At 43.8% G+C, this 21,316-nt stretch overlaps 1 protein-coding gene across 2 annotated transcripts; it reads left to right on the top strand.

Annotated features, from left to right (window-relative positions):
• The first annotated feature begins 171 nt into the window (after nt 1-171).
• On the top strand, nt 172-21,121 carry LOC147135602 (splicing regulator ARVCF-like). 2 transcript variants are annotated; one of them, XM_086054059.1, is made up of 16 exons: nt 172-400; nt 2,680-2,799; nt 7,653-7,841; nt 9,684-10,216; nt 10,423-10,898; nt 12,094-12,277; nt 12,401-12,518; nt 13,422-13,593; nt 14,942-14,959; nt 16,183-16,310; nt 16,398-16,548; nt 16,788-16,980; nt 17,269-17,380; nt 18,027-18,114; nt 18,926-19,005; nt 20,139-21,121. In XM_086054059.1, the coding sequence occupies exons 1-16, from the start codon at nt 383-385 to the stop codon at nt 20,229-20,231; spliced, it is 2,673 nt and encodes an 890-aa protein (XP_085910185.1). In that variant the 5' UTR covers nt 172-382; the 3' UTR covers nt 20,232-21,121. The 2 variants fall into 2 exon arrangements, with proteins under 2 accessions (XP_085910185.1, XP_085910184.1); XM_086054058.1 differs by having other exon boundaries at nt 174-400; nt 10,420-10,898.
• The last annotated feature ends 195 nt before the right edge of the window (nt 21,122-21,316 follow it).

Raw genomic sequence — 21,316 nt, 5'->3', positions numbered from 1 at the left:
GGCCAACTGTGACCTTCTGCAGTCTTAATAAATATGCAGCGGTGGCCTCATATAAAAGTGCACACTCACTGATTGTTGTGTGTGTGTGTTCACTGGAGTCCGCCTCAGTTGTTCATGCCAGCCTGAACACAGCAGAGCGGGGCGGTGTGTGTCTGCGTGTGTTTGCGAGTGTGTGTGTGTGTGTGTGTTTGTGTTGGTTTAATTAGGACAAAATCTGCACTGAGTCCACAGGAAAGAAAAGAATGAGAAAGACCCTGCAGAGTGTGTGTGGGCTTTTCATCGCCATTCAACTGACGATATGCAGTCTGATGTATTCATTTGCTGGCAGGATTTTTTTTATGCACCTGTTCCACTTGACACCATAGACAAGATATGAGAAAATATGATACTAGATAGAAAGGTAGGTAGATACAGAATGTACTGCCAACAGTCTTTTGTCGTGATTTCATAGCACGTGCATTGGCTAGCTGCGCAGCTTCCAGTCCTTTGTGCTTTAATTTTCTATTTTGTTTTTTGGTCCAATCAGATTTCAGCTTCTATGTGTTACCACGTCAAGGTAATCTGCCCAAGGCATTCACAATCCCAATTCTGGTGTCGAACGCACGCACGCATGGCCCTTGAAATGGTTGTTTATTTTTATTTTTATTTTTTTGGGGGGTTGTTTCTTATTTTATTAGATTTTGGAGATTGACCTTAGCATTTTTCCATCGTCTGATTGATTCAGCTAAATGTTTTGCTATGTTTACCTCTCTGATTGGTTGAGCTTAGCATGCGGGCCAAAGATTTATTTACAGGGAAGGAAAATGTCGGACATGATTAAAAATTCATTTTCAGGGTGTACTTTTCAAGAAAAACTGGACTTTATGAGGGTAGGTCAACCAACATTGTTGCCGGCTGCCCTGTTTCAACCCGTAAATGGATTTTTGGGGCATTTTCAGAGCTACATGTATAGCCTACTGCTATCTTACAGAAACAGGCTAAGAGAGGAAGTCTGCGGCATCTGCACCTCTGTTGAGTATGATGTATATTTGATTATTTATGTTTTTTCACATTGATAAATATTATTTGACAACTGCTACATCGAAGTCTAGCAGTTTGGAGTCGCCACTGGATGGATCAACTTCTAACAGGCTTTTTCTCATTATGAAATGAATTTGTTTTGATGGTCCGGATCCAGAATGATGATGATGACGATGATGATGATGATGATGATGATGATGATAAGCGCAGTGCAGACTGCGAGCAACAAAAAGCAAACCGCAGCCAATTATCTGTGTTTTGTCATACCAGTGAAAGGAGAAGCAGAAGCACAAAATGCCAAAGAGCATCTGTGCGTGTACAAAGGAGACTGTTTGGCCCTGGTCACGGAGAAAGGCAGCAGATACTGTATACAGCTTGACATGTCTTTTATCTTTCTTGAGCGTTAGGGTTACTGGGGGTGCGGGGGGGCTGTGGGTAGATTGTTTTTGTTCACATTTTCGGGCCAATCATTAGTTGGTGAGATCATATGGACAAAAGTTTTGGGACGCTTCTATCCACATCAGTAAATGAATCAGGGCTGTGCAGGTGTGTTTGGTTGAGTTTGCTGTGTTTGTGTTTTTTTTTGATAAGGGAAAAAGAGAAGATACCGTAAAAACATAGAGTAATAACGGAAATTAAAAAAAACAAGAAAAAAAAACGTTTGTGCATCATAATTTAATGTTGCAATCCAGTTCAATGTGCTGCTCCCCCTGGAGGCAGTTTAATCCACGCGCGCGCACGAAAAACAAAGACGTACTTCTTCTGCTATTACTGACTCATTAAGATGCTGTAATAGTCCTTTTTTTCATAGAGGATAAAGAATATATGTATCATTTGTGTTCAAATAGCTATTACTTATAAAACTAGCAACTATCGATGCTAACCATTAGCATATCAGTAGTGTTTTCCATTATATGCTAGCTATTAAGCTAGCAGGCCCTTCTTAAGGCATTGACCCCAGTTCCTGTACAGAAGGTGGTTTAGCTAAGTGGCAAGAAAACGAAGGCTGGATTCCACGTTAAAAAAAGGCAAATAGGTGAGTTTGTGAATTGTGAACTGCAAATACGCGGGGGAAGACTGTTAGTGCAAGTTGTCTGATCTTCTCGGTGGATGCGAGTTGCCATCCTCATCCTCGCTGCCTCGCAACCAAACTAGAGCGGGCATCTCCCGGGCGCCAGCTGCATCTGCTTGCGAGCCCTTCGGGAAGCGTGTGTGTCTAAATGTGTGTGTGTGTGTGTGTGTTTGATTGCTCCTGTGGGGGTGCGTGTGCGTGTGTGTGCGCGTGTGTGTGCAGATTGCAGGGCGTTTCTTTTTTATTTATTTGTTTATTTTTTATTTTTTTGCACTCACCCTGAGCGATTCCACACTGTGGATTCAGCACCTTGCTAATAGCGCACACATTAACTGCAGCTCACGTCAGGACGGGAGGCCTCCCCCAACACTCCGCCCCCCCCCCACCCCCCTACCCCCACCTTCCACGTTTATGTTGGACAAAATGTGTGCATGCCTTTGCGACTGCCTGCAAAGTGTGTGTGCTGCTGAGGTTGAGGGAGGGTGCGCGGCAGAGAGGGAGGGGTGTGTGTGCGCGCGTGTGTGTGTGTGTATGTGTGCGCGCGCTGGATGGCTGGATGATGTTTGAACTGCCTCACATGCTCACAGGCAGGAATTAGGCAGAGGAGCGAAGGAGGAAGAGGAGGAGGAGGAGGAGGAGGCACCTCATGCATCAATCTGTCGGGGAGAGCGGAAGGAGGTTCCACCATGCCTGCACAAGTCAAGGAGGTACGTGAGTGTGCGTGTGTGTGTGTGTGCGTGCGTGTGTGTGTGTGTCCTCCTCTTCCTCTCCTGCAGAGATCGGAGCGTGTATTGTGCCGCTGTCATGCAGGAGGCGTCAATTGCCTGCTGTTCGGTGCAGTCTCCTTGTGTTGCATGGGGAGGAAGAGGAGGAGGAGGAGGAGGAGGAGGGCATGATGCTGACATCTTCATCAAGTGTGCGCGTGTGAGCAGAAAGGAATGAAAGATGCCGATCTTTGATTGTGTCATGAGATGTTGCCCCGATGGGGAGGGATGGAAAGGAGGAATAAAATAGTGCACACAGTGTGGTGAGTGTGCTGCCATGATGTATCACATTAAATCTGACCATGCAGCATTTAACTATTTGAGGGTTGTAGTGGCAACAATGGCAACTTTTAGGGGAGAAAATACTTGGTTTGGGCTCAAGGTAGGGCAGAAGAAGAGATCATTTTGGTGGATGTGTTGGATCGTGGAGTGGGCTGTTTTGGGCATGGATCGCGCTACTGTGCTGTATGGGAATAAGACTTATTGTGACTTTTAATTGTTAACGTTAAAATGCATTTTTTAAAAAATGAACATTTGGATTTCATCTTCATGGGATTTTTTTTTTCTTTTTACATTTTTTTTTTAGATTGCTCTACATTTGACAGTGACTTTAGATGTGTATCATGAAAAGGAGGTATTTCAAATGATTAAATTCAATAATACATTGAGTAAGATTTATTTTATTTTTAAGTAGCTTTCGTATTCAATGAAATTAGGTTACTTTCCTCCATCATTATCATTAACAATGTTTAAACTCAATTCACATTAATTAATTTTATTATATATATAGAGAGAGATTTAAAATTTGCATGTTCATTATTATTGTTTTTATTATTGTCATTATTATTATTATTAGAAGTAGTAGTAATAGACTACTAAGTAGTAGTATTTTAATCTTTTTTCTCATTTATTCATTTAATTTTTTACCCCAGTTAGATTAACATTAAAAGGTCACCATATAAATAATGACTAACTGCAGAGGCAATTTTCCACTGCCCTTCATTTAATTTCATTTCCAGTGAAATGCATTCTATTTTTTCTCTCATAAATTTCTCGGTGTATTGGACTGGAGATCCGTTAACTTCCCCGTGAGGCATTCAAGATCCATTTTGGTTTCAGAATTTCCCCATTATTATGTTTGAGGCATGTGTACTGTCACCCAACGTGAGTGAATCAACATATGGCAGAGCGGGAAACAACTTATGACATCATCACGTTTGAGTGAGATGAACAATGACACGATGACCGCCTGCTCGAGCTAATATGCACGACTTTTTCTTCAGGATTTATGTTGAGTTCGGAGGTTTTATGAGTTAGCCGTGCCCTTGAGCTGGATACTAAAAGTCTATCCGATAGACTTGATGCAGCTGGCTTCAATAAGGATCCTCAGAATGTTCCCTCGCTTGTGATCAAAGTCAGCAAAGGCCAGATTGTCGAGTGTGTCGGAAAGTTTATCCTGAGTGATCATCTTGTGGTGTGAGATGCGTCAAAAGTGTTTTTTTTTTAATATATATTTTCGAGAAAGAGATGGGGGAGATGTGGGAGGGAAAATCACTCTTAACATGCTCCATTGTTTCATAATTATCTGCCAAGTTTTCTTTCCCTACAACCTGGAAATTGCAGTTGTTTTTTGTTTTTATACGGGAAATTGCGTATAGAAAATAGGTAAAAATGCTTTCGTAGTTTTGATTTACACTTTTGAGAAGAAGTCATTTAACAATGTTGTGAGAAGAACAGATTCATAATTATCGGAAGTGTGTTATTATTGTTATTATTATTATTATTATGAATAGCAAGTATGATGCGGTACAGCTCGACAATCTTTTAGAGGCATCTGATAATCGGGCCTAAATTGACTCAGATCGGAAATGGTGCCATCGATGGGGTGACATCGTCAAAGAGCGCAAGCGATTTTCAACACTTTAGATTGGCCGAAAATGTGTAAAAATTACACCAACTACGTATAGATTTGCGAAAAAATATTAAATTGACCAAATTGTGTCAGGTACAGTACAGTACATGTCATTTTAGTACTTTATTAAGTCCACACGTTTACACATCATTGTTTCATGATACATGAAAAGTTGAAGTAGTAAAGCCACAGATTTGTTTGTAATTTGCTATAATCTAACCTGTGACTTACTGACTTGCATTCACGCCACACTTGTTGGGTAGAATTTTGTGAAATTTGTCGTAGTGAGTGATTAAAAGACTGCAAGCAATTAGTTTATTTTTCCAAATCGTGCCCTAGTGTGTGTCCCCCCGCCCCCCCCACTTGTTGTTTTTTTTTTCCGAGCTCCCGTCAGATTGTGAGCGATCATCTCGACCTATTTGGCCGGGCGAGTGCACTTTTTAGTGACGCTGCAGTGACTTATTTGAATAAGCTTTGACTCAGAGTCAGAGCTGGCCCGGCGTCCCCTCTGGAGCTTGACTCATCAGACCGAGGGGACGACAACAAGCGGGGCCCTTGTCTGTCCAGACGCTATCGCCCCACCAATCCTTCATCAAACTGTCTACAGAGGACGCAGCTACCCCCCCCCCCCCCGCCCCCCGCATAAAATAGCCAATGAAATAACCCCTGGAGGTGTTCGGGGCTCGTCGTTACATGACCCTTCCATCTCCACATTTGGGATGAGGAGATGAGAGGCTCTTGTGTACGAAGAAGCGAGAGCTTTTGTGTCCTTTTTTTTTTTTTTTTGGTCATGCAGCAGAGTTGAGTCGGGCACTTCAGAGCCGCAGAGCGAGGAAGAGAATGAGAGCGGGAGCAGAATCGGTGGAGTTGATTAGCTTTTCACCATTTTATCTGCACGCTCGCGCACTCCATTGCGCCTCCGTCCATATAAGTGATGGAATTCGCATAAAACTGCATGTGTCCAATGGGATTTTTTTTTTCTTAATTTCTATGACCAGGTCCTGTCTGTTTTCTCTGGCAGCAAACCTCGCACAAACAACAAACACAGTCTCATTATAAAGCTTCACATCCAGCCATCCGCTTTTCTATAGCTTGCCCTCATTAGGGTGGCCGCTACGCTGGAAACTATCCCAGCTGATTTTTGGCCAATCACAGGGTACGTACGAGGGCCCGTCCGATTAATTGGGTGATATTAGCTTTTTTTAAACCTGGCAAAATGTGTCTTTTTTTTGTTCCTTTTTTTGTCAATTGTTTATTTATTTTACACAATATTAACATAAGACTAAGACATTCAAAAATCACCCCAAACCCCATGAAAAAAATCTGTAAAAAAAAAAAAAAAAAATCTCCATGGACCGCCAAGGTTAAGACAAATTGCAATGTTGTTATTTTTTTTCCCCCCAAAAAACATCGCACATGATTTGCGTTCACGGACCATATTAAATGATGTGTTGGGCCGGATCTGGCCCCCGGGCCGCACGTTTGACACCTGTGCTTTAGGGTCTAGCTGACCTCAGGTGAGAGAAGTGGAGTACACCCTTGACTGGTCACCGGCCAATTGCAACAAACATATACAAACAAACAGGAGAAGTGGCAGTAAAACAGCCCAAAAAAAAGAAAAAAATCCAGAATGCTAAGCAGGAGCGAGTGGGGCACTGCTCCACGTGCCTGCCTGTATTAAATATAAAATCCATATAGAAACAAAGGAGAACATCACGGTTTTTTTTTCCCCTACCACATCTCCATCTGCTGGATGGATCGCAGTAAGCCCTAATATAAAATCAATGCAGCATATTTCATATGGCGCTGTCAGGTGTTATTTCTTTTCATATTTGTCTGGGAAATGATGTCTTATACTCCACGTTTACTACATTTAATCATCCCCTGTAATGGTGTCATGGATCATTTGTCCTGCCTTTTCAATGGATGCAATCAAAAGGCTGTCAGGAGTGAAATGAGTGCAACAGACAATCAGTTACGGCTTAACTCGTTAGTGCGCGAAAGAAGTTTCCTCCCACATACACACGATGGAAATAAGTGACACCTACATTCATTATTGATCGAATAGGACAACACTGTATACTGGATGCTAATTAGTAGAAAACTTTTATTATAGTTAATTTTACATGCCCTGACCATGACCCTCTAAGTGATGGAAAAAAACGGTGAGGAGAAAGTGGCAGGAAAACAGACAAGTTGCGTACTTTGGGGGGTAAGGTGGGGTGTTGTCAAATGATAATTTTGAAGATAAATGAAGCGTTAATTAAGATTCAAATCACTTCTCTATAGTTCGATTCAATTCTTTTCCTCCAGTTCACTGAATGTGAACTGTCTGGTTTGGGATTTTGATTGCAGTGTGAATGCGTTGCCTTTTGGCGAGAGAAGTGAAGCACTCCTCTTTTGTTTTGTTAAAAAAAAAACTAGCTGTATTTTCACATTTAGCCCCCCCCCCCCCCCCCCAAAAAAAAAAACAAGGATGAGTCAGTTGAAGGCAAACGGAGCGAACGTTTTTCTCCAGTTGGTTGCCCATTTCTTCTTTTTTTTTTTTTTTTTTCAATATTATTTTTCTTTTTGCGCAGCCCTGCAAGACGTTCACTGTCATTTTGAGTTGGTATCAAAAGAAAAGAAACGCGCTCAGACGAATCACCGTGCAAAGTTTGGCAAAGTGCACAGAAAGGACACGTTTGTATACTTCGGTATGAAAGTTCGGTGAGAGCTTGTTGTGCTTTTCTGAAAGGAAGAACACCACTTTCCCAATGTTTATCGGTCCAATTGCAAAATGTGTTTGTGCTGACAGGGAATGTTTCAAATGCTGCTGAGCTGTCATCCCTCAACAGTTCGTCTTTGTGCGTGCGTGTGTGTGTGTGTGTGTGTGTGTGTTTAGGAGCAGAGCTCAGAGGGGCCTCCTGCATTGTCGCCCTCACAGGAGGGGAAACACGTGGCGGTGGACCCGCCATCCGCCGCCGTCAACAACAACAACAACGACGAACTGGACACGTCGGTGGCCTCCGCCATGACGTCCACCAACGATAGCTCCACCGAGGCTGACACGCCTCTGCAAACCGACACAGAGGTGCGAAACTCACTCGCTCGTTCGCTAACTCACTTGCTAACTCACTTACTCGCTCGCTCACTCGATCACTTCGCTGACTCACTCGCTCTGACTGACTGGCTGACTGACTCACCAACTGGCTCACTAACTTCACTCAATAACTCACTCACTCACTCACTCATTTAGTCACTCACTTGCTAACTCTCATTTATAAACTTGCTCGCTCACTCATTCACCCACTTGCTTACTCGCTCACTCACTGGCTAACTCACCGACTTACTCACTCACTTTTACACTGACTTGCTAACTCGCTCAGTCACCAACTTGCTAAGTCACTCACAGACTTGCAAACTCATTCACTCATCAACCCAACCCATGCTTGCTCACTCACTTAAGCACTCACTCGCTGACAAATTCACTCACTCACTGACACTTGCTCGCTTACTTGCTCATTTACCTGCTCGCTCAATCAGTCACTCATTCACTCACTCACTCACTCACTTGATCATTTACTTGCTCGCTCACTCACTCACTCGCTCATTTACTCACTCACTCACTCACTCACTCACTCGCTCTACTGAATGACTCATTGACTCACCCTTTTAAAAACAGGCCACAATGCCTTCCCTCTCATACAATGGACTAGCCCATCTTCATAATGTGGACCTCGAATATTCACTGAGAGTGTTTGAAATGGTAAACTACACAGCATATTGATTAATGTTCTTATCAATTAGAGTAGAAGCGGTGAGATGATTCACTTGTTTGACGATAATCCTCCAGAAGGATTTTAAGGACTGAGGACCTTGCGTTGAGATGAAAAGCATTGCATTAGAAATCAAAACAAACTTTAATACAATTCAGGCAAATGTCAATCAATCAATCCAACCACTTTAACTCAATTCAATTGACTTCCGTTCACTTGAACCGGACTCACATTCCTTAAACTGGATCAAAATCCACTTTTGTTGACGTCACTTCCCCTTCGCTTGATTTGACATTTCATTTCACATCAATTTAGTAATCAATTTAGTCGCTCCATGCAACCAAGTGAGCAAAACCAAACCAAAGCCAAACCTGCTCCACTTCATTTGGATTCACTTGAGTTCCATTTTGTTACGCGCTAGCAACCCACAGCGCATGTAATCCCAATGCACTTTTCACACAAAGGACATTTAGGACCATCTTGGTGACCATCGTGAGCAACTGTATGCCGAAGCAACGCACTCACACTGCGATCAGAATCCAAAAGCAGACATGACTGTCCATTTTCATCGTCTTCGGAACATTGGCCGGACCTTGACATTTTCATTAGACTCAAACATAAACGTATTTTCAATTAAGTTGGGGTCATTACTCTTTGGCAGCGAAGAGGGTCTCGTTAATTAACGGTAGCACACATTAAGCGAGGGAAGATGATGAGATGTGATCGCCGCTATGGGAAATAAGCGGGAGCTTACGCTACAATTTCAAATGTGCCATTGCAAAGTTCCTATGTTGCCTGTAAAACCGAGGCGGGCAAACTTTTGGGGCCACGTCATGGGGCATATTCGTTTTTTTTTAAAAGGGCAGACGGATGAGCTAGGGATTTCATAAGTGAAAACCGAAAGATGTCAAATGTATGTAATTTTTTAAAAGTAATAATATTTTCTTTTATTGTTCACAAATAATACAATTTCCACTCGAGTGTAGTTTAATTCCGAAATTATTACGAGACTCTTAATGTAAATCCGGTTGTCCAGATTACGGAGCGGAGCGGGCCGGTATGTGGCTCCCGGGCCACACTTTGCTTACCCTTCCATTAACTGCACATAAACAACTGCAATCTGTTTACTTGCATACGCAACATTTGTGTGTTCCAAGGAGTTGAAGGCTGTGGATCAGGAAGTCGACCAAAAGGAGAACCTTCATCCGTCAGATTTACCGGTCCGAGTAGAAGACAAAACCCCCGCAGAGGAACCGATTCCTGAACCTTCTCACACCACCACCACAACAGCCGCTAACCCTAACCCGGTTCCTCGGCCGAGTGATACTCAGCAGCCCAACCCGGACAACCAGAGAAGTGTTTACGCCCTCCCTGACGGCTACAGAGTCCCCGGCGGGGATTTACGCACCGGCTACGGCAGCCTGTCCCGTGGCAGCAGCGCTCTCCACGGCTACTGGCCGAGCAAAAACTTCCAGCCTGGGGCGCACTTCACCTTGCCCTTCCTGAGGGACAGCTACGCTCCAGCGGGATTCAGCAGCCCGACGGGCGACGGCGGCCTCGGGGACCAGTCGGACAATCCCGTGGACTTGAGGAACGACCACCCGGCGGCGACTTATGCCACCTTGGGAGGGATTCACAACTTCAGACCCATTACCACCATGGAGCTCCTCAGAGAGCCCTCGAGAACCAGGTAACAAGCTGAATGAAGCTAACCGCTAACAGCTAACAGCTAATGTAAAAGTAATTGACTAGAAACCAACTGCCCTTTTAAGTACAAATAAAAAATATATATTCTCGTTCAAGTGATTCAACACCTTAACCCAAGTGAAAGTAAAAAAACGGGTCCCCGCCATCAATGTGTTGTTGACTGCATATATGATTTTGTTTCTCAAGAAGTGGCTACGACGAAGCCTTCATGGCGCAGCTGGAGGGCAACCTGAACCCTTTTTTCCAGGCCATGTGCCGAGCGCAGACCTTGCAGTTCCCCCACAAGCGCAGCAGCATGGTGAGCCTGGACAGCATCCGCAGGGACCCCCGCTGGAGGGACCCCAACCTGCAGGAGGTCATCTCCATGCTGGGACACCCCATGGACCCGGTCAAGTCCAACGCCGCCGCTTACCTGCAGCACCTGTGCTACGAGAACGACCGCATCAAGCAGGAGGTGCGCCAGCTGAACGGGGTGCCCATGCTGGTGGACCTGCTGGACCACCCCAAAGCCGAAGTCCACCGAAAGGCCTGCGGAGCTCTGCGGAACATATCCTACGGGAAAGACCACAACAACAAAATGGCGATTAAGACCTGCGATGGCATCCAAGCGTTGGTCCGACTGCTGAGGAAGACGAGCAGCATGGAAGTCAAAGAATTAGTCACAGGTACACTTTTCGCTTCCGCAGCCATTCGTGCGCTCATACCGATTTTGAATATCTCGACTGATTTTTTTAGAAGGTGAGGGATCCCAAAGGCCTGATCGATGACTGTCTTTGCTGGGTTTTCAGCCTGTTCTGCTCAAAGATCAGTTATGGCCCACTCGTAAATGTGAAAAATGTAATCTTGACAATTGATTACATTTATTTATTTTTTTTATTTCAGAGACCCCACGCCAGGGTTAAAGTAGTTTATGACTTACAGGTAGTTTTTAAATCTTATTTTTAACGAGCTTTTAGAGGAAGTTTTTATTCTTTTGAAAATGCTTCGTTTTTATTTAGGTGTTATTAGTTTTTGTATTGGTTTTATTTTATTTTTTTAATGTATTGAGTATTTTTCAGATGTGAAATAAAGTAAACAATAAGGGCCATATTTTGGTAGACAGGCGCCTGTACGTGTGGCGTAAAATATGCAACTTCGTTTTGCTGACAGGGCAAGTCTAGTCCAGCGTGTCTGGGACCACGATGCGCCCCTGACGCACCTAGCAAGTCTGGTTTAGCGTGTTTGTGAATTTGGTAAGCCGCATTGCGCGTCCCGAGGCGTTCTGGCAAACCAGGGGCGTTTTGTATTGCACACCCCCAGAACACCTGCCAATTTGGTGAGAAAATGTAGTCAAAATTTTAGACAATGTAGAAGCAGGTCTAAATGGTAACGCAGATGGCGTAACGCAATTTTGGTGTATTTGATCGAGGCGCAGGCAGACACATTCGGCGCGCCGTGGATGTGCGGTGGAAGTCATTGTGTTTCATTCCGAAATATGACAACAGCATGGGACAATCCCTCTGTAGGAATAATTTCATTGAGCGAATTCGAATCAACCACAACTATTGATGCTAATGATTACCGTCTCAATGGCATTTTCTCTATATATTAGCATTAAGCTAGCAGAAGCTGTTCTTAAGGCAACAGGGTTGGTTTGTTTTAAACACACATGTTCACGTGTATTGAGCGTGTTGGGTTTGACAATAAATTTGAACTGAGTGGCATTTATAAGCTTGAAACTTCACCTCATTTTCCAAACTGCTGCTTATTGTGAAGTGAGTTGAACTGAGTTTAAAACCCGGCCGATCAGCCGTTTCTTGAAAAAGAAAAAGTATCCCAAGACACCACTGCACACCGTTTTGTTGTCTTCTTCACCTCCAGGCACTCTGTGGAACCTCTCGTCGCACGAGCCCCTGAAAATGACGGTCATCAACCACGGCTTGCAAACGCTCAACGAAGAAATCATCATCCCCCACTCGGGCTGGAGGAGAGAGCCGGGCGACCCGTCTAAGCTGTACAGCGCCGAGTGGACCACCGTCTTCAAGAACACGTCGGGATGTCTGCGGTAACCTTGGCCGCCGGCGGGCAATAAATGATAGGCGGCTGTTAAATTTTTGTGATGGATGAGGGCTTTTTTTTTTTTGGGGGGTGGGGGCGCTTTTGATGAAAGACGATGTCGTTGCGGTAGGAACGTCAGCTCGAACGGAGCCGAGGCCCGACAGCGGCTGAGGGAGTGCGAAGGCCTCGTGGACGCGCTCCTGCACGCCCTCCACTCGGCTGTGGTCAACAAGGACACGGACAACAAGGTCGGTTGACAAAAGCCTTCAGTGGATAGTCTGACTATCGGCCATTTCCCCTCGACCGAAAATGACATCGCAGTTGCTCAGGGCTCAGATGAGAAACGGTGATGTCATTTTCAGTCGACAGAAGTGACAAAATGGCCACCCCCTGAGATGGCTAAAAACGTGGGTATTAACTCTCATTCCACAAACGCAATATTTATCAGAATGCCTTGCTTCAAACCAGTGGGTCAGCATAGAACTCTTGAACTCTTGAAAAAAAATGTGTTGGGGTTGACTTCCACTTTAAATATGAACGTGAGTGTGACTGGTGGTCTGTGTTCCCTGCGATTGCTTGGTGACCTGTCCAACTTCTCTCGCCAAAAGCCAGCTGGGATGGACTCCAGCTCACCTGTGACCTAATGAGGACAAGAAAATGGACGGACAGATGAAGCGGATGGCAAAACTGACCATTTGCCGAATAACATCGGGTCACTGCCCCACTTGCTGCTAGCGCTGCGTGATTCTTCCTCTCCATGTGGACATTTGCTGCTTTAATAGTTGGCTGGCAAATGATGGAAGTTGATGTCAGAGCATGGAAGAAGAGGCTCGGAGGGGACAGGAAGTGTCACATCTCATTGCGGTGATGTTGTTTTGGATGCGGCCACTGGAGGGGGTGGGGTACGGCGGGGGGGGGGCAAATGTTAAAATCCTATTGGCTCCAAGTCAGGAAGCATTACTTTTATGTGTCATTAAAGCGTCACACTCCATCAACTTAATTGAGACTATGCGCCAAAGCTGCCAAGTGCAATACGCGCCGCACGCACACACGCACCGTATCGCCCTGCTGCAGGAATGCAAATTAACGAGACACTTCACTGGCGACGGTTAACGAACGGGAATCCTTCTTGTCCCTTATCTTCCGTTCAGTCGGTGGAGAACTGCGTGTGCATCCTGCGAAACCTTTCCTACCACGTGCACAAGGAAGTCGCGGGCGTGGAGCGCCTGCAGGAGCCTCACGCCACGCAACTCATGAGGTCGGTGGCGCCGCACCGGAAGAAGAACAACGAGCCCGACTGCTTTGGAGGCAAAAGACCCAAAGGTTGGTGCAGGGCACGTTTTTCATAACCTCTGATTAACGGCAGCCTGGGCTGGCCATTATTATTCCACGCTTCCGTGCGATTCATTTGCCAAACTGCAGGGGGCGCGGCATGCTGTTTCTTCACTCTCAGAATAGGAAAGTATGATTGATGCTTTGAGGTCTTTGTGGTTAGAATCAAATCACATTTAAGAAGAAAATGAGGCATAAGGATGCGCTGGTGCCTTGATATGGTGGGAGTGACTCGACTGACTTAACTACAAGCAGCAGTTTGGCAATTAAGGTGACGTCCTCAGAAAAAGAGGCTTCAAGCTATTTATTGTCACTCCGGTCTTAACTGCCAAACTAAACATAAAAAAGAAATTACACTTTGCGTATTTACAACAACACCGTACTGTAGCTTAGTCTTTAGTCAACTAGCTAAATGTTAATGCTAACACATAATGGGAAACGCTAAACGATTAGCATCTACTGTGTGTGGCGGTGTTGTAACGAACGTTTGCGAACGTCACGTGACCAAAGCCAGAAAACAGCTGACATGATTTAGTGAGTTTTCATGAATTATTATTATTTTCTAAAATGTTTCATTTTAGTTTAGTTTTCATTAGTTTTAGGCAAAGTACAATTCCAAAACGCTTTCTCTTCTACGCAATACTGCAATAAATACATCTAAAATGAACCCCAAAAGCTCATGCATGATATTGACAAAGATGAAAAACGAAGGCCATTTTCACTATAATTGTAGTTAGTTTTAGTTTGTTTTATGAACGTAAGATGTAGTTGTGCAGTGCGTTATGTACGCTGTTAAAAAACAACTTGTACAGTAATTTAAGTTGGAATAACTGTAAACTAACAATGTGAGATAGCACATCAAAGCTAGCGAGTTGTTTGCTTCAAATCAATTTGCTCAGTTGTTTTTACTTCTCTTTTGAGTTGTGGTTCAATAGAGGGGACAATCGTGTAAACTTTTATTTCCTTGCTGTGAAAAGCGGGGAAGACAATTTCCTACAACAGCAAACCTTTAAACATTTAGTTGAATTGCCCAACTTGAAATTTTATTGACGTTTATGCCCTTGAAATTTTGAGTTCACCCAACTTTTTTCTTTTTTTTTTTTTTTTTTTACGGTGTAAAGTCATTTCCTTAATGCTTGCCTGTCCTCTGTCTTGATAGAGGTCAGACGAAATTAGATTCCTTAATGATGGGGAAATGATGACAAAATATATGGTCAATAAACATGTATTTTAATTAAGGCACATAAACACCGAGCGTATCACACTTGTGTATTTTGTGTCCACGGTAATCTCTCTAACATTTGTCTTTTCTTTCCTTCCTACCCATCACCTTCTTCAGAAGAGTTATTCAGCCACGGTCAGTAACTGCTTTTTGTATGTTTTTTTTTAATTTTTTATATTTTATTTTATCCGCGTGGGGGAATTTTTTTTTTTTTTTTCCCACAATTCCTCACCACACACAAATGAGATCATCGTATGAAGACCTCCCCTTTGTACAGTAGATGACTATCAAACACGGACGCACCGGCTCGCTTGTTTGTTTTGTATGCACGGCGCTGCGGTGAGCTGCGAGGGGGGAACTCGTTGAAATGCAAGACCACGCGTCAGCACCTGCCCCGCTCGAGGACACTTGCATTACTGCAACGGAACGACCCCGGCAGCTGAAAGAGGGCCACTATCCCCGTCGATATACTGCTATTTCACACCGCTAACTTATCATTGAATGCGGGTGTGTAAATATCTTTTGCTATGTAGGGCGCGGACACTAAAAACAAACGTGCCTGGGAAAAGACCAGTGCAGATGTCATCCCATGCTGCAGCCCGCCTATGCAAATCAAGCGTGTTGCTCTTTTAACGTGAAGCCTTTTTGGCAAGCAACCAGAGATTTCTATTAGCGGACGGTGGACTCAGCTTGAGTTCATCCAGCAACTAACCTCCTCATGAGCAGATTATTACCTCCGCCAAGGATTCTCCATTGTTTGTGAGCAGGAATAATCCCCCGCCCCCCCAAAAAAAAACAGTTTCATCATGTTGAGGATCTGGGGAAAAAAAAAAAAGTGCATACTTAGTAATTTAAAGAATAGAAAAAGTAATTTTATTTGCTGGAATATGCCAACATTTTCCTTCATTTCTCATTAAATGATGCATGAATTAGAAAATTCAAGCATACGGTGGTAAAGTCTACACACCCCTGTTCAAATGTTAGGTGTTTCCTGATATGAAAAAAAGGAGACCAAGAGAAATAATTTCAAAACTTTTTTCCGCCATTATTGTTATCTATAAACTGTACAACTCAATTTAAGAACAAAAAATGATGTGCTTGCACAAGTGTGCACACCCTCTTAGAAGTGGAGCTGTGGCTATGTTGAGAGTTAACCAGTCACATTCAAACTCATGTTAAATGAGAGGCAGAACACACCTGCCACCATTTAAAGTACCTGTGATTAACCCCAAATTGAACGTCGGCTGCTCTGGTAGGCTTTTCCTGATATTTTTTTGGAATGTGTCAAATCGGATGCTGATTCAAACTAAGATGCTTCAGCATTCAGTGAGACTTTATCGTCTGTTTTGGCAACACAGGTTTGAAGATGCTATACCAGCCCGAGGTGGTGAGGCTTTACCTGTCTCTGCTCGGCTGCAGTCACAACGCCAACACCTTGGAGGCGGCCGCCGGAGCCCTGCAGAACCTCGCCGCCGGACACTGGACCGTGAGTTGACGCTCGCTTCTCACTGCGCAAACCAGCCGATTGCCTTTAAATCCGTTTTTTTTTTTTTTTTTTTTTTCTTCCTCATAGTGGTCCAGCTACATTCGAGCCACGGTACGGAAAGAGAAGGGTTTGCCCATCCTGGTGGAGCTGCTGCGCTCCGACGCCGACAAAGTGGTGCGAGCCGTGGCCATCGCTCTCCGTAACTTAGCCATGGACAGACGGAATAAAGACCTGATAGGTAACTGCCGGGAAGTCTTCACAGCCTGGCTGCGTGCCGGGTTTTAGTTTATGTGTCTGCGGCAGATGTGGCAAAAGTACTCACAACCTGTACTTAAAGAGGAAGTCAACCCAAGTGTATCTTTTTTCAAGAATATGTTCTTTGCAGGCCCGCTAGTTGAAACAAGTCATTCTGATAAATATTGCCTTTGTGGAATAAGAGTCGATCCAGCCAAGAGTTAATCCACCTCCGGTCTGCAGGCAGCTACGCTCTGAGGGACCTGGTGGCCAACCTGCCGTGCGGCCAGCAGCGACCGGCCAAAAATCTGGAAGGGGACACGGTGGTGTCGCTCCTCAACACCATTCACGAGATCGTCAGCGACAGCCAGGAGAACGCAAGGGCGCTCATCCACGGACACGCCGTCCAGAAACTGGTGGCCATCAGCAGGTCAAGGTGAACCACAAAGTTCCATCCATTCTTTCCATTTCTCCTAGAACCTCTTGACTGTGAGGAAAACATGCCGGAGACCAACTTTTCCATAATGTGTTTGCTTTAACTCGCCTAAAATCACAGCTTCGCATGAAGGCTTTCGTTATTATTCATGTAAAGATGCAAACCTTTTTTCTTCTAAAAATACCATCACCAATTGTATCATTCCTGTTCATTATTTTATTTAATACTAGCCAGGTGATATCAGCTCTCATTAATGTTTTTTTTATTTTTTATTTTGCTTTAACTCAGCCAATCAACACGCGAAACCAGGGCCGCCTCCCACGTGCTTCAAACCATCTGGGCCTACAAGGACCTGAGGAACACCCTCAACAAGGCGGGCTGGAACAAAAGCCACTTTAAGGTATTAACGAGGAAGTCAACTTTTAACAGATTTTTTTTCAAGAATATGTTTTACGCAGGCCGACTGGTTGAAACAAGGCTTTACGAAATATACTGCATTTGTGGAATAAGACTGAATCCACTCGTTTCTAGCCATCCTGGGGGCGGCCATTTTGTCACTTCTGTCAACCGAAAGTGACATCACAAGTACCCAGGGCTCAGGTAACGACTAATCACAGCTCGCCTGTTTTCTAAAGCTGAACCGTGATCAGTCGTTACCCGAGTTGTGATGTCATTTTCAGTCGACAGAAATGACAAAATGGCCGCCCCCTGAGATGGCTAAAAACGGGTGGATTTTGCTGCTTAACTCATATTCCACAAAAGCAACATTAATCAGAATGTCGTGTTTCAAGTAGTGGGCCTGCGTAGAACATATTCTTGAAAAAAAATTTGTTTGGGTTGATTTTAAGGATATATTGTAGTTCTTAATAAGGAGACATATTATGAAAACAGATCCTATTTGCCGATGGCAAGTACTGGTTTTGTGACTAGCTTGAGCATTAAAAAGTCTATTTGCCATAATACTGTACGTCCCCTTTAAGATAAATGCAGAAAAGTGAGACAAAAAGTGCATTTTTGCTGATATTTTCCTCAACTGTCTTCCAAAGCCGACAGCAACCGGGCTGACAAAAAAGTCCAAGTGTGTGAAGCAAAGTGGCGACGACATCACTTTACCTCTCATGGACAAATCCCAAGGTCAGAAAAGATTTGTGCAAGGTTTTTCATGAATTTCAAATGTTATTTGATAATTGTCTACCAAACGTAAATGAGCGGTGAGAAAGCTTCGTTCAAATAGACCAGAAGGGGCTCAAGCTGTTTGAGAGGCGTGAAGGCAACGATGCGCCGTCAAGGTTATCGGTACACAGGCGTGTCAGCACTGGAGACGGAGCGGGTTCCTTGCATTCTAAAGAGTTCGGAGGTGGGAGTACGTCACGTAGCCCTGAAATATGGCATTTCCCGATTTGACCAGTCTAAAGCGTTAAAAAATGTCTCGCGCTCTTTGATTCCGTCACAGAAGAGTTTGGGGATCAGTTAGAAGCTTTATCAAGCTTTTGTGCTGATGAAGGCTTCTTGCAGAAAATGAAATGTTGCAACGTTTGGCAGCACGTCGGAGAAGGGTTGCCAGGAAATTTGTAGGGTGCCGGCTGGGACATAAAAAAGAAAAAATGGATTCGATTTTGGTGTAGATCTGGATAAATGTCGACTGTTTTGCCCGATGCTTCAATAAACAATGCACAGTATGAATCTCAATGACAAGCTGTAGGCGACTCCACAAGGGGGCGCAAATTCCGCATACAAATACCAATGATTGACGTCGTGCCATTACACGATGAAAAACCATTTCACTTAGCATTTTTAGAATTAATTTGGTGCGTGTTGCTTCCCTTGCCTAGCAATGCGGCATTGTGCGGCCGCACATACTGCGCATGACAGAAGCCACTGTAAATACTTGTCCGTAAATACTGTACATGACATCTTATCCCAATACAGTGCCTTTGTTTTTCAGATGTGTTTTCCAGCAGTTTAGAGCCAAATGACAGAGTGGAAGATGGAATTGCACCTGTTGTTGAAAGAGAACCAGTCCCGGTAAAACCATGCTTATCATACCAGATTTCCATCTACAGTGGTGCCTTGAGATACGAGTGATTGCAGTTTTTTGAGATACTAGCCATAGTTAAGATGTTTTTTTTTTTCCTGCTTTCACAGTGAAGTCAATTCAACTCACTCAGCATTTGGCAAACGGTAAACAATTCTTTTGTGTGAAAAACAACCAAATAGCTTAGCCTTTCAGTCCACTAGCTTAATGCTAACACTAAATAACATCTATCATGCAGTGCTATGACCCTTAAAATGTGGAGTCAACCCAAACATATTTTTTTCACGAATATGTTCTATGCAGGCCCACCAGTTGGAACAAGGCACTCTGATTAATATTAAGTTTGTGGAATAAGAGTTAATCCACCCGTTTTTAGCCATCTCCGGCGGCGGCCATTTTGTCACTTCTCTCGACTGAAAATGACATCACAGTTTCTCAGCGCTCAATCACAGCTCACCTGTTTTCTGAACCTGAGCCATGATTGGTCGTTTTCTGAGCTCTGAGCATCTGTGATGTCATTTTCAGTCGACTGAAGTGACAAAATGGCCGCCCCCTGAGATGGGTAAAAACGAGTGCATTTTGCTGCTTAACTCATATTCCACAAACTCAAAATTAATCATAATGCCGTGTTTCAACTAGTGGGCCTGCATAGAACATATTCTTGAAAAAAATATGTTTGGGTTGATTTCCGCTTCAAGCAAAGGAGTAAACACAAATGGTGCGGCATCACATGTGAACAGTCAATATACCAGTACGCACAGTCATGACTAATATCAGTGCCGCACTGAGACAGTTTGATTCTTTTGAATTCAGTTTAATTATAACATTATTATATGATTTTTATCAAGTGTAATATTTTGGAGCGCTCCTTGCCCCGTTTAAAACAGACATTTTTGAGGAGGCAGGGATGAATGCCATTTCCATTCATTTCCGTGGCAAACGATGATCAATGAGCCCAGTGTTTTGAGCGTGGACACGGAACGAATGAAACTTGTATCTCAAGGCACCGCTGCGTTTCCCACTTTGCATACTTTGCATACTACTACTGCGATTGTAGTATTGCACCACCGAGCCGCGCTTGTCCAATAACGTTAGCATTTCTGTCCCTCCCACCCCCGCGCAGGCGATAAGCGAGAGGAAACACTTCATCCGAGCTGGCAGGCCCGCCGTGGGCCTCATGGATAACAAACCTCCGCCGCTGGACTCGTGGGTGTGAACGCCACAACGCGGCCGTTTAACAGTCCGACACCACTACACGCGGTATAGAGACACGCTCTTGTGGCCCACACGCACATTTATGCAAATTGATCTGACGTGTAGTATCAACAATTCCGGTACCAGTAGTTTTTGTTTTGATCCTAGGGAATGACGTGCCAAATATTTAACTACTGCTTATTTCTTCATAGATTTGACGAGATTCCCATATATACTGTATAGGAGGGCGACCATGTTAAAAAACATCGTAGACATACGGTATCAAGTAGTAAATATGCAAGCCGCGGTAGACGTACGACTCCAAAGAGAATTTAAATAGTTCCACCGCACACATAAGCACTTAAACACTTCAATGAGACGAAGCTGCTAGTTTATAATTCATTTAAAAAAAATAAAAAAAATGTTCTGTCTTTGAAGAAGAAAGATTCAGATGAGAAATTAGTAGTCGCAAAACATTGCGATCACCCATATGTAAGTATATATATTCCAATCACCACGAGCCTGGTGGTTGCCAAGGGTGGTGTAGTATCACTGCCAAAATGAATAAATGCGAGTTTTCATCCTGGTTAATAATGACTCAAAAATGAATAATAATACTAATTATTAATTTGACATGATTACTCACAAACTCTGTGTCCCGTCCCTGTTTGATTCCTGAGCTGAGATGTGTAAATGTGTAAACAAAAGGACTGTTAATAAGCTAAATGGATGCATTTATATTGTGATATTTATTATATATAATAGCCATGTTAAGAAACGGAGGTCTTAGACGCAGGGTCGCACTACCGCTCAGTCAGTGGTCCGTTACGTTCAATACAAGTCTGGTTTGTAGTCGCTCGCTCCCTTTTTGCATTGCGATGTTGAATGAAAATAAACTATGTGTAGAATTTCTCATTTTTATCCGTCTTGTCTTTTCCACCCTTATGGCAAAAAAAAAAAAAAAAAAAGTGTTCTAAGAGACTTTTAAATGCCTCTAATGATAATTAAAAGCCAGGTCACTGATTTGGGGTTACAACAGCAGCATGCGTTGTTTGTTGAAGCTGCTTATGGTTCTTGGCAGTCACTGGACTGCAACGTTTCAAAAAG

The sequence above is a fragment of the Filicampus tigris genome, chromosome 15, assembly GCF_054856515.1.
Source record: "Filicampus tigris isolate MCC_2025a chromosome 15, RoL_Ftig_1.0, whole genome shotgun sequence".
Lineage (NCBI taxonomy): Eukaryota > Metazoa > Chordata > Actinopteri > Syngnathiformes > Syngnathidae > Filicampus > Filicampus tigris.
Note: the sequence above shows the minus strand (reverse complement) of the source record. Positions and strands in the feature narration are given on the sequence as shown.